This window comes from Planococcus citri, chromosome 2, assembly GCF_950023065.1.
Source record: "Planococcus citri chromosome 2, ihPlaCitr1.1, whole genome shotgun sequence".
Taxonomy (NCBI): domain Eukaryota; kingdom Metazoa; phylum Arthropoda; class Insecta; order Hemiptera; family Pseudococcidae; genus Planococcus; species Planococcus citri.
Genome location: NC_088678.1, coordinates 53,509,452 through 53,523,997, shown reverse-complemented (window position 1 = coordinate 53,523,997; position 14,546 = coordinate 53,509,452). Strand labels below are relative to the sequence as shown.

At 31.6% G+C, this 14,546-nt stretch overlaps 1 protein-coding gene across 1 annotated transcript; it reads left to right on the top strand.

The window, feature by feature from the left end:
* The first annotated feature begins 4,861 nt into the window (after positions 1-4,861).
* On the top strand, positions 4,862-5,865 carry LOC135834099 (uncharacterized). Its single transcript, XM_065347937.1, has 2 exons — positions 4,862-5,117; positions 5,258-5,865. The coding sequence occupies exons 1-2, from the start codon at positions 4,862-4,864 to the stop codon at positions 5,863-5,865; spliced, it is 864 nt and encodes a 287-aa protein (XP_065204009.1).
* Positions 5,866-14,546: the final 8,681 nt, after the last annotated feature.

The window sequence follows — 14,546 nt, the reverse complement described above, 5'->3', positions numbered from 1 at the left end:
GTAAACTTAATTGATACATAACAAAAATCGTGCAAAAATGGATTTATCTTCAAAAAGATCTGTGAAATTACAAAAAAATGTAGGCTAGGTACCCAATAATAATAATAATAATAAAAAAATTCATCTCCTTGTTCCGAATTGAAGAAAAGGAGTGCATTATAATTTAAATCACATTCTTAATCAGTGATGCGAGTTATACAATATAATATCTAAGTGAGATTATGCACAATGGCCAACTTAAATAATGACAATTAAAATAAGTAGGCATAAATCACCAAAAAATATAATATTCTTCAACACCACAATCACAAAGATACAAAAAATGTTGCGCAATTTTTCCGAGGGAAAAAATGTAAGTACCCAATACCTAACTTCGGATTTTCACTCAAAGAGGTAATTTAGGCTATAATAAAATGTGTGAAGACTTTTTATCTGATTATATTATATATGTACTTTCAAACAAAAAAATTGAATCGTTTATTGATTATCTACTACCAGAAAAATCAAAAATGATTCTGAGCCCTATATTTCCATTGATATTTAAGTACTTAGATAGGTAGGTACATCGAATGCCAGATAAGAGCCAACAAATGGCCCAGAGCAAACGAGAGCAATTATTGTTACCTTTTTACCAATCTAAGTATTCTGATGTCAATTTTTTCATCGTCTTTTTGTACTTAACTGTTATATTTTGCATTTGAAAATGTGATCTTTATTAATCTAGGCAATAGCTTGCTGTATTTCATTGTTTTTATGTAACAAAAGTCAATGTTTTTTTTTTAGTGAACTTTTTATCCTGTGTAATTTGTATATGATCTTAGGTGTGTTAGGTTCTTGGCCAAACATGAGATAGTATGGGCTCAATCCTTCCATGTTACACACTGGAGTTATATTATATGAATATACCACATATGGTACATCTACATACATATCTAGCCCAATTATTTTGCTCTTCGTTTACATAATGGCTCAATGATTTTACTGAAGTGCCATTGAACCTTTCAGTTCGTCCTTGACTTTGAGGGCTGTAGGCTGTTGAGTGATGTAGGCGAATGTAAGTAAAAATCTACGTCTAGGAAGAATTAGGCTTACATTGACCATCACTGTTCCAAATAGATATACTTATTCATATCGCTGCTGCTCGTAATTTACTTTGCATTTGCTCAAAACTTTCTATGCGACCGAGTCATTTTTCTATCCATTTCTTTTTTGTGGTTTTTATGATAAAAATCCAGATTCCTAACGCACCAACAGCTCTGCAGTAAGTGGCTGAGATTTATCTCAAACAAAGTAACCCTCCTTTCGAAAAAGTTTCGCGTAATCGTTAATTAAGTAAGTAGGTATATACTTGTAGGTACCTATAAATTACGTATAAAATGCCGAACGAGGAACCATTTTTTGTGGAAACACCAGATACAATATTTCGGCGTGCCGATATGTTTTGTGGAAGTGGTTATGAATCGACTCAATGAATTAATATTTACAAGGAAAAGAATGCTAAATTTTTGTAGATTTGGTTGTGTTATCCTCTAGTATAGCGAATACGTTGCTATAGAACCCGTCAGGTTGGTAGTTTGAGTTTCCTTACCTATGAAAAATTAGGAGAACTACCTATAGTATGAGATATAAAAATACTCGTAAAAGATTGATTGAAAATTTTGTGAGTGAGAAAAGTGGCGAAGTACGTGGTTACCATAGAGTTGAGAGGTTAATTATTCTTTGAAGTATGTCATGTAAGATGGTAGTTTTAGTTTAATTTTTTCGTGCGTATTTTTCAGGTACATATTAGTTTGAAGTAATATGTCAATTAGTTACTTAATGTTATACTTATTCAACGAGAAAAATTATTTACATTTTGAAATTTAAATTTTCATTTCAAATCGTTAATTTATTTTGGTCGAGTTCGAGTATGATGAAGAATACGGATTTGAAGATCATCATACAGAGGTGTGCCAAATTCTAGAATGGCCATGCTGTCATTTCTCGTAGATTGAAGCCTGAAGATAAGATAATCTGTTCGATAGGTTTAGAAAGGTAAATTTTAAGATGCTAAATAAATTGCTGAAATGAATTTTAAATTTATGAATGGCGATCATCCGAGTTAATTCCGTGAAATATAATCAGGAAAAGATTCATATTTCTTGCATTTTTGTTTGAAAAAACGACATACCTACTAGCGTAAAACAAGTAAGACAAACGATAGAAAATTAAACATATTCATATTCGCTCAAAAAAGAAAAAAACGTACAATATTATGTATTCGTAGATGCAAATTCAATTCCAGGATATGGCATCATAAAAACCATAAATTCTTATTTTTTAATTACCTATTTCATTTTTCATCAGATCCAAATTTCTGGTCTTTTGGATATTAGTACCTTTAGGAAATGCGGCTTGCCTTTTTTTTTTTTGAGTTTTCATTTATTTTTTGTCCTTCAACATTACTACTTTCATATGTCTGTTTTTTTTAGTAGCTGTTACTTTATAATTTACACTGTTTTTTCATTCCATCGCTCATTTTTCTGATCGCAAATGAGCAAAATGTTTTTCTTTTCTCTTTTGCAATTAGAAATTTTTTCTTTTGGACAATTTTTTTTCTGTTTCGTAACCTCGGAGGCAACTGAAAAGATTTTTAATTTGGGTATGGTACCTATACTCTCGAACTATGAGAACCTTAAAAGAGTTGAAACATTTTATATGCCGAAATTTTTTTTGATTTTTTTTGATCAAGTGGTCTCATTAGTGCTCACAATCACCCACAAATGTAAATCAAGTTGATCAATTCTAATTTTACCATATTGAGGAAATGATTACAAAATCTGTATTTTAAAGAAAAAAAAACGAATATTTAAGAACTCCTGCATTTTGATAAAAATGAACTTCGAACATTCTAATAGCCTAACAGCGATCATAATATATGCAAAGTACTGAAGATGTCGAAAGACCACCTGAACTGAAAAAAAATGTTCAAAAAAAATTTGCAACAAATTTCGAAAACGTTGAGCCAGAGGGGAATGGGAGAATCAAACATTGATCGTCGTCGTCGTCGTAGTCGCGCTCCTTTACAGGAGATAGCGTATATGTCCATCTATATTAGCCGGTATCTAGCGTATCTAATTGTTTCTTTCAGGGTCTTGCAGGGGGAGTTGGCCGGTGAGTTTGTTGTTAACAGTTCCGATCGTTTCCTCCCTCTCGTCGATCTTCCTTGGATTTTCCCCTGTACCGCTAGCATGAAAATACCGTTTTCTCGTATTTTATGAGCTAAATACTTTAGCTTTCTGTTTTTGATGTCTTCAACTACGACTTTCCGCTCCTCTCCTATTCTTGCTAGTACTTCCTTGTTGGTAACGAAGTCCTTCCATGAGATCCGTAGTAGCCTTCGATAGCACCACATCTCAAAAGCGGATACTTTCCTCTCGCATTCTGCACTCATGGTCCATGTTTCGCAGGAATACTTCAGAACGGTCCATACGTAGCATCGCATAATTCTCTTCCTCAGATCAATACTCATCGTTCGATTTCCCAGCACATTGGCAAGGTTGTTGAAAGCAGTCTTTGCCATTCCAATCCGTGATTTGATTTCTTTATGATCTCTAGCATCGTTGTTTATCAGTGCTCCAAGGTACCTGAATTGCTTTACATTTTCAATTTCTTGTGATCCGATGTTGATTTTGACCTCTTTATCATCTCCTTTCGTAAATCTCATCACCTTGGTCTTGCCTGCATTTATTTTCATTCCATATTTTAATCCAGCACTGTTGATTTGGTTGATCATTTTCTGCATCTGCGCCTCTGTCTCAGCAAGGATCACTTTGTCGTCTGCATAACTTATTTCATTTATTCTCTTGCCGTTGATCTTGAATCCCATTCGTTCGATTCGCGCTTCTCTCATTATTTCTTCTGCGTACACGTTGAACAACCTGGGTGAGAGGGGGCATCCTTGCCTCACACCTCTCTTTATTCCACATCCGTTCTCCGAGTACTCAGTTCCAATCTTGATGTTAGCGCTTTGCTCCCAGTACAGGTTCTTGATTATTTGCAGGTCTTTGTTATCGATATTGTATTTTTCCAGGATCTCCAACATCTTCTCATGGTTGACACGATCAAATGCTTTTTCATAATCGACGAAGCAAGCAATGATTTCCCTATTAGCATTCAGTGCTCTTTGAATGATCACTTTCAGCAGGGCAATTGCATCTCTCGTCCCTTTTTTTGCTACAAAGCCATATTGTGTTTCACTTAGATTTTCATCTATCTTCTTTTCAATTCTGGCATTTATGATGGAGAGTAGTAGCTTCAGTGCGTGGCTCATCAGTGCGATGGTTCTATATTCAGAGCATTTTTGCGAGTTGTTCTTTTTTGGTATTGGTACAAAATTTACTGCTTTGAAGTCCTTAGGCAGAGTGCCTTCATCGTATATTTTGTTTATTATCAAACATTGATCAACAACTTTGAAATTTTTCCTACGTTTTATTGAGATTATTTAGCCATCATTTTTTGCTGAGGAAACTTCAAAAATGAATATCTGATATTTTGTCAGGTCTTTTTTTTTCAATTTGGAATTCCAAGTATTGAGTATACTCGAGCCTCGAGCGAAAAACATATGCGTGATTAAACACTTTTTTTTTTGGAGAGGAGACTATACCCTCAGCCCAATGTACTGTTATGGACAGAGATTTTACGGATTTTACGAATTGATTTACATGTTACGGACGAATCAAATCGGAAAAAACGCGGAATTATTGATGCTGGATCCTACATTTTCAAATTTCTTTTTGGAATACCAGATGCTGATGACGCGAAATTTTATTCTGATGCAATTTCCCAAGCTCAATTTGATGAGAAAAATATTCAACTTTTAATGAAACAACAGATTCAAGTGATCAAAAGTACCATCACGAATTTCAACGAAACAGTCTCAAATCTCAAATTAAATGAAGTCACTTTGAATGAAAATATCAAATTAATGAATAATTTTATTTCTTCATCTCGCCTAGAAAAATTTGATGAACATTTGATTTTAAGAATTACTGATCATGTTAATTTATTGAGTGAATTGACGAATAGAATGGAGACTGAATTTGATAATTTAACTTCAGCAATATTATTTGCAAAACGTAATATTTTACACCCTTCTGTCATTACTCCTAGAAATTTACTTTTAGAACTTCAAAATGCTAGAATACCTACTGATCGAGAATTACCTATTAATCAATTTGAAAATGTTTATCAATACATAGATATCTGTAAAATACTAAAATAGATGCTATTTTTGTAAAAGAAATTTTGATCTTTTCCATAAAAATTCCCCTTGTTCATTCTCAAAAATTTCATCTCTACAAACTTTTACCTTTTCCTACTCCTTCTACTCAAACCCATTTATACCATTATATTGAACCTTCTTTTGAATATTTGTTAATTTCTGAGTTATTCACCAGATATGCAAAAATCCCAAGTTTTGAAAATTGTATTGAACTCCATGGCTCTAATCATTTATGCTATGATAATATTATTTACAAAGCAAAAAATAGTCCAATTTGTGAAACTAAATTACTTACATCTACCAAAACAGAAATCCCTTCAGATTGTACTTTAAAAAGCATAAAAATTGATGCTGAAATTTGGGAACCCTTGAAAGGAAATGAATGGATTTTCATTTTAAGCAATTCCACCAAATTATCTGTAGAATGTGATGACAAAAAATTAATTGAAGATATTCAACTACCTCATATTGGAATCTTGTCATTGGATCCAAATTGCAGAGGATATACTCATAATACTATTTTAAATTCTAAGTCTGATGTCCAAGCCACTTATCAAAATATTTTACCTTTTGCTAGCATACATGAAAATATTTATACTTGAAAATTTGATGAAAATTCAACTGTTAAAAATCTTCAAGTCATTCAATTGACCAATTTACACTCTAATGAACTCAAAATTTTATCTCATAAATTAGATCAATATGATGAAATTTTACAAAAAACTATTACCCATGAAACTTTTAATGATCATTTTTCATGGATTCATGTAATTTTTAACTTTATTTTCAGAATTTTAATTATTCTAGTAATTCTTAAATTAATCAGTTGTTACAAAAATTACTGTCTTTGTAATAGAACCCCTTTACCTATAAGAGATACTACTATTGTTGATGAACCTAGAAATGTTAATTGCTTGTGTTTTCGCATAATAACTGAATGCCTGCCTGGAAATAACCATACTACTGTTCGAAGTCAATTTGAAATTCTTAATAAATATGAGATGCCCACTTTTTCATCTCCAGCTAATTCTTCCAGATCCCTTCCTAGTACCCCTAATCCTACTTACGTTCGTAATTTAAGATCTCATTCAAAAAGAGTGAATGTCAGATCTGAATAGGTAGTCATTTTTCTTTATTATTTCAAATAACTTATACCTATCTATTTTTTTTCCATAGAGAAAAATCATGTTTGGATTGAAAAATTTATCAGAATTGTATGGAAATTACCTAAACCACTATTTACTTCGTCCCAAAATTGAAAAATCTGACCTGGCTGATGCTGAGCATAATCTAAAGACAGCTATTCAATCCTCTTTTAAAAATATTTCAAAACTTGATGCCACAAAAAATGACAAAAGCCAATTTGAAACTTTTCATCATGAGCTGCAAGCTATACAGCAACAAATCCAGGATAGAGCCTCAAAAAGAGAACACACCCTAGTATAACACATCATTAAATTATATTATGAAGATTTATCTGAAGAAGATCAAAAATTGTTTGACAAATATCTTGATGCAGTGGACTATGCTTTAGAACTTCCTGAAACGATTGATAAAATTGACTATGTAAAAACTGCCAAATGGCATTTATATGAACTTACAGTAAAAGCTCGTTATAACGCTTTCGGATATAACGCTGATTTCGTTATAACGCTGATTCCTTCCGGTCCCTTGACATCCCCATTTAAACCAATGTAAAATTAATCGCGATATAACGCTCATGAGCGATTATAAATCGCGTTTTAACGCTCTAAAATTCAGGAAAAATCACATTTTTTTCATAATTTTAACAACAAAAACCCAATTTTTTGCGAAAAAAAGCTTACTCGTGTGTAAAAAATTATCACTTTCTGAAAATTTTGTCCACAACATCAGTTTTTTTGCAATTTTTGTAGTTTTGATTTTAAAAAAGCAAAAAAAAAAATTTTTATGGCAAAATTTTGCCAAAGAATGATTTATATTATGACAACAGACCTCAAAAGCAAAGTAAAATTTCAGATTTTTTAATTTCCAACTGGAACAGTTGTTCAAATTCAAAATAAAGTTCTTGTTTCCACTTCCTTTATAACGCTTTTTTCGCTTTAAAACAAGAATTCGCGGTATAACGCTAATCAGCGTTAAAATGAGACTTTCGGTTATAACGCGCTTCGGCTTATAACGCTCTTTTTCTCCGGTCCCTTGAAGAGCGTTATAACGAGCTTTTACTGTATTTATGAACGAATTAAAAATGATATCTTTAAAAAACCTGTACCTCCTAATTTTGAATGTATCGTGTGCATAAATAAACCTATCAATTGTGTATACCTACCTTGTAGCCATGCTAAATGCTGTATAACATGTGCCAAACAAATTTCAGATAAATGTCCTATAAGTATGTAGAGAACCTTATAAAGAGATAAAGAAATTGTATATGTAACCTTTATACTTGTTTTGAATATACCTATCCTAATTATCTAAATGACAATTACTAATGACTTTTTCTTTTTACTTTTAATTGATAATAGAGGGAAATAATTTTACTCTAGAAAAGTCATATCCTTTCAAACTTTTCCTTAACTGATAAATTCTCCTTATAAATAGGTACTAAGACTTCAGTTCCATTCATCCAATTACTTTCGATTTCTATTGCCTTATTATGTTTTAATGTAATATCCAAAATTCTGTGATATATAAACTTTTTCTTTTAATTCTGTGGTGTATAAACTTAAACTTTTTTCTTTTAATCTTTCATTTTGTGTACTTATCTATTTCCATAATTTTACTGCGCGTAAATAACTTTAATTTTTTTTTTATTGATGATTTTTATCATACTATTCGTGTATATCATTCTTTCTTTCCTCCATTTAATAATGGATTATTTAACTGAAAATTCAGTTGAAACCTTCATTCACGGAATAAGAATTCACCAGTTAGAAAACCATATGGCATTGGTTCAGAATAAAGTTAACCAAATTATTCAATCAGAAGAGCAAAACGTGACATGTCGAAATGAGCAGATTAACGTTACCTATCAATAATAATTTTCTGATTCTGAATACTGAAATCGATCAATTGAAGAATAACCAATTATAAATCCTAATGAATCTAAATAATTTGACTGAAGAAGTTAGATACTTGAAGCTGCGATTGGAAAGAAAATTCACTGAGTTAACCAAAGAAATGTATCATCCCCACCTTATCCCGCAACCAATGCCGATCAAAGAGGAACCAATGAATACGAACGAGCCAGGGACCTCCAATGGGCTCAAAAGAAAATTAAGCATTCACCTCACTCGTTGCGATGACATGGTAAAGAGGCGCAGGGTGCTCTGAGAGAGATTTCATTTCATTATGGTATCGTTTTTCTGATTTTATTTTTCAATATTATCGATTCAATTTTATCGTTTTATTTTTATTTTTTTTTTGTTTTATTATTTCCAAATTTTTTGATTTTTACTGTTTTATATTCTTATTACTTTGTGTTTCCGTTTTGTTCCAATTCTAATTGATTTAATTTTATCGTTTTTATATTTTCTTATGTTTTATTGCTCTGATTTTTTTTGATTTTTTTTGGTTTGTTTCTATTTTTCTGCCGTTTTCTAATTTTATCATTCTTTTATTTTCGAATTATTGTTTCAAAATTTCTTTTTTATATAAAAAAAAAAATTTTTAAGTACCCCAGGAGGCATTGTTATGATGATTTGTCCGATATTATGATGATATTATGATTTATCCGATACTATCCATGTTATGGGATCTAAGTATTTTTATTACATATTATTACTTCACTATTATTATGCAATATTCTTACCTACCTTTCATTTTAAACTTTGAACCTCTACTTTCCTCATTTATTTCTCAATTTTGTGCAATTTCCTGTTTTTAAAGTCCATGTTTTACTCTTTTCCTATTTTATTTCTCAATTTTGTGCAATATCCTGTTTTAAAGTCCGTTTTTACCTATTTTATTTCCTTATAAAACCTCTATCCTTTCAATGTAAAAATCAGTTTTAGTTCAATTTTTAATCAGTACTGCAGTTCTAGTTCAATTTTCTAAGCAGTTCAATTTTTTAACTAGTTTTAAATGTTATAAAAAATTCGTTTTAATAAAAAGTGTTTTAAATTTCCAAGTGCGTTTTTTGTTAGTAACATTTTCGAAAAAGTTTCGCGTAATCGTTAAATAAGTATACTTGTAGTGTAGGTATAAATTTGTTGTAAAATGCCGAACGATGAAGAGGAACCATTTTTTGTGGAAACACTAGAAATAAGTTCGGTAATAGTGGTATGTTTTGTGGAAGTGGTTATGAATCGACTCAATGAATTAGTATTTACAAGGAAAAGAATGTTGAATTTTTGTAGATTTTGTTGTGTTATCCTCTGGGACCTCGTATAGCAAATACGTTGCTATAGAACCCGTCAAGGTTGGTAGTTTGAGTTTCCTTACCTATGAAAAATCAGGAGAACTACCTACATGAGATATAAAAATACCCACTACCTAACGAATGATAGGCTTTAAAAATTCAAACCAACTCCAAGTTGATTATGTGAATATTTCTTACCTACATACGTCAAATTTATCAACTCGAAGTTTAGTAATTGTCAATTGTCAATTGTCATAGTGATTAACACATGAATAATTCACCAAAAATTGAAATTGCTATAGTTGTAACGCAAGTAAAATTTCCGTATCCGGTATCCTCTGGTTCACAAACAGCTCAGGTGTCCATCAGTTGTCATGTCTTTCAGCTAATCTGCGCCTTTAATTGTTAGTGTTTTACCTGTAATGTAAACAATGTGTAAGTATAGGTATTCAAATACAACTTTATCAGCAACGAGGATATTCCATGAAAAGTACCTCAGTATACATTTTCTTCAACTAAAAAATTAACGAATTTCAGGTACAGTACGATAGAGAGATGTGATGGCTAAGTTTTAAATAGGTAACATTGATCTCATCTCGTAGGTATTCTTCAATGCACTTTAGATTTCAGACTTACTCCACATACCACCAAAATTTTCGAATGACTTTATCTTCATCATTCAGAATTATATCTTGCGCCGTAATGCTGTAAAAAAAAAAGAAATTGCAGCAGTCGAACTAAAAAAATAAGCACGCAAGCAAAGATGTAAGATACACGTAGACATATCGATTGCGTAAATGCAAGACCACGGAAAACAACTATTTTTCTGCAGTTCTGGTCACTTGAATTCTAAGCAACCAAATTTCACATCCAATCAAACATTTTAGGTGTATGTACAAGTACAATGTAATAGCGACTACTTCGTTGTTTTATCGAGAAAAAGCATTTCTATTCGTAATTTTCTTACCTCTTTATTTACGTAGGTACTATTCAAATTTAGTCTCCAGGCTTTAAATCCAATGCACGCCACGGCCACACCGGAAACAATATTATTGATGGTAATTTCAACATCAATAGTGCATTGTGCAAAAAAACCCAAATTCATAAAATACGGTCCACTGATGCTCTCAAACTACTTAAAAAATGCATTAGGTAAGTCCACTTAGTTATTTCACATAGGTATGTAATATAAAAAGTAATGTATGAATTCTCTCTGAACTTGAACTGAACGATAGTATTATTTGATATCACTATCATCTACACAGGATGCTCTTATCTCATGGTGGACTACAACCTTTAGAGATGGCCTTGAATTGCTCAGCGTTTGGATTATTGTTAAAGCCGCCTTTGGACCTGACTGCCGAAAACGAATTTTCAAGATGATCTTGAGACAATTTATACTCGTATGTAAGTACGTAAGTAGGTATGACAGGCCATGTGCTTGTAGGGCTTCGAATAACGGAATTAGATTACGTAAGACCATTATCAGTCCCACGAAGCCAGTGCATCGGTCATATTATAGGTGTCTACCTATTGTATAGTCAATGATATACTTGGAAATTTAAATTTATCAACAAATTCGCAAAAAGCGATTGTAGTATCTGCGTGTAGGGCGACCGACGTCATTCGTACATCGATAGATAAATTTTTTTTAAAACTATGAGTTTTGCGAGGCGGGGTTCGGGGAGGGGGAACCCTATTAAAAATTGCTACGGATGATCAGTCCGTAACCTATAGATACTCGTACTAGCGCTGTCTGGCGTCGCGTAAAGATACAAAACATACGATTTTTTATTCTTATTTTTTTTTTAGCAGCAACTCAGCAAGTACCTAATGTACCTATATCATAATTCATAAGTGGGATGAGAACGTCTGTTTGGAAAATGTTCTTAGGCTCATCACCAACAGAAGATGAACGAAATGTGACAACTACAAATTATTCGATCGATCTCATTAATCATAATCGAAAAATTCTCAAAAACCCCGAGTAATATTCGTTTTTTGTCAACATTTTTTTAGAAACGTTTGTGAAAAAGAAAATCTACTGAAATGCAGCCCCAAATAATTTGGAAAACAATTAGAATATTCAAGATCATAAATTATGAAATTACGAGTATTGAGGTAGAGTGGGGTAATTGCAAAGCACTATTTGATTAGTGGCTTTTTGAGAGAGCGCCGTGAGAAGACTATTGCACGGATGAAGCTGAAATTTGTACCACTTATTCTTAAGGGGGTTCTCTATCAATCGTAAAGTTTTGGTACAATTTGGTCCACAAATCGTGGAGAAAATTGCAATTTTAAAATTTTAAATTCGACTTTTGCATTTGCCCCTTTGCATTTACCCCATGTTGGGGTAAATGCAAAAGTGGGCAATATCTTTTTTATTTTTCTGCATTTTTAACATACTCACTGTATTCTACGTGTCATTTGCTAACTTTTGATGTATTCGTGGTTTTGATTCGGTTAAAAATTCGATAAATTTTCCACTTCCCAAACAAATTTTCAGAAGAGTGAAAAAATGTTGAAAAATTATTTTTTTTTAAACTCGCTAAAATGAACAAAAAAACGACTATTGATCATTTCTGATGTTTCTTATGTAAAAAAAACTCGTCATAGTAATACATTTTTCGTCAAATATAGATATTAAAAAAACATTAAAAAGGAGCAATACATAATTTTAAAATTCAGTAAAACTGTTAATCACTTCTCTAACGTGTAACTCATCATTTGTGACCGTGGAAGTTTATTTTTTTTTTGTAATTTCGAATCATTTTTAAGTTATTTAGGGCAAAAAAATATTTGTGATAAGTGCAAAAATGAAAAAAAAAAATCGTTTTTGCAATTACTCCGAGTCGATTTTTTCTGGGGTAAATTGCAAAAACGCAATTTACGGCCAAAATAAAAAAAAATTCAAATTGCGATATCTTACTTTGAACTTCAATCCTTCATGACCCTAAATCGTGAAAATTCTAGATAAATCGAGAGTTTTTTCTATTTCACATGCATTTTTAAATAAAAAAACACCTCTCACTTTACTTATGAGTGGTTTCAACATGCTTTGATAAAAGTGTTTGCTACAGAGCGACAAGTTGAACCCCGCGAGTTGCGACCAGGTGAATATATCGGTAAAGGTTGTTACTTCGACACCCCCTAGTTGGCACAACCAGAAAATTGATATTTTTTTGCATGAGGTCACAATTTTGCATTAAAATATCCATCCTACGATATGGAATTTTTCAACAAAAAAAATAATTTTTATGACTAATTTTACTTTTGCAAAGTGTATATCGATCAGATCTATTTGAAAAATAATTTAAATAGTGAATAAACCTATTTTTGACTCTTTTGTAATTGACTCGTGTTTATGTTGAAAACTCTGATTTTTCTTGTTTATTTTTTCATTCATCATTGAACTAATTCACCAAAATGTCAAAGCATGCTACTTTGCTTTTATTTTTTCCCCCTCTCGTGTAAAATAATGTACATTTTTTTCTGATTATTTTTACTCACTTATTATTTACGTGAGTAAGTAAATATTTTGTTGTGTATGAATTTATATTGTTTAAATATTATGTATTTATGACGAATATTTTTTTGTGAATGTTTCCTTTTTTATTTGTGTTAACCTTGCCTATTTGTGTTGTGAATTTTTTGTTTATAAATCATGTATTTCGCGTAAAAATGCTTATGTAAGCGAATGGTTTGATATACATTTTGTATTATAGGGACCAGATTGTTCTATGAAAAGACAGTTCTATGCTTATTAAATTAATATATTGTATCTATGTATTAATGAATATATGTATATGAAAAAATCATGTTTGCTTTTATGTATAAAAATATCGACTTACTCGTGTAAGATATTTTTTTGACTGGAATGTGTATTTTGTATCCTCGTGTTCAAAATACGTATAAAATATATTTTTCTATTTACGTTATTGCGGTGAAATTTTTGTGTTCGTTTTGTAGATAATAGGTAAAAATAATCACACCATCGATTTCCACGTGTTAATAAACTCCATTTTGACTTTCAGTTCGATTACTTTCGCTTCAAGTACGGCGAAAGACGAAATGATTACAAAATTTTGAAAAATAAAGATATCAGAATTTCGAACTGTTATTTTTAGGCGGAAATAAATACTCGTTATATCGTCAAAATGATCACACCATTAAATTCGCCGTGTTAAGAAACACCAATTTTAACCTTATTTTTGGGTCAATTTTGCTTTAAAAAATTTTGAAAAATGAAAACAGCAGACTTACAGCGCTATCTGTCGGAATATAACAGAAACTTTGTTCTGTTTGTAAAAAATATTGCGAGAGCAGGGCTAGATATGCGCGTGGCGCTATCTTTCTATATATTTTGGAACTACTTCAGAAAGAGCATCGAAAATCCCATTTCTTATATGCTTCTTTCCGACATAATTCCGAAGTATTCGGAAGGATAGCGCCACACGCATATCTAACATTCACTTCACCGCCTTTTTAACATAATATGTATAAGTTAAATCAGAACAAAGTTTATATTTTTCTCCAATAGATAGCGCTGTATGTCCGTTCAACCAACGCAATAAATTTTAAAGCTCTGGGTAGCTATTCCTCAAATTTCGGTAAGCGTGATAAGCCAGTTATGATGGTTAAGTTCCGCAAATAACGTGCGGTATTTTTTTTTACTATCACCGTACTATCACGCGTAACGTTGGACATTAACTGATGAGTAGCCACAAGTTTTCGGAATAATGGAATGGGCACTACTCGCACCGTCATAAACTATTTTCATATTTTTAAATTGAACTAACATTTTTAATCCGTATTTTGTATTTTCATCATTTGCTAATACTTTAGGTGCCATAGCAAAATTACATTTTAATCAAAATAGTTGAAAACTCGCAATTAAAACAAAATGAAGCAATAAAGAAACTTCATTTACCTACATCTCCAAGA

Bases quoted from the DNA above. Each gene is read 5' to 3' on its own strand.
- LOC135834099 (XM_065347937.1), top strand. From the start codon at position 4,862: ATGAAACAACAGATTCAAGTGATCAAAAGTACCATCACGAATTTCAAC. The intron at 5,118-5,257 runs GTAATATTTTAC...TGTAAAATACTA, and splicing joins AGCAATATTATTTGCAAAAC to AAATAGATGCTATTTTTGTA.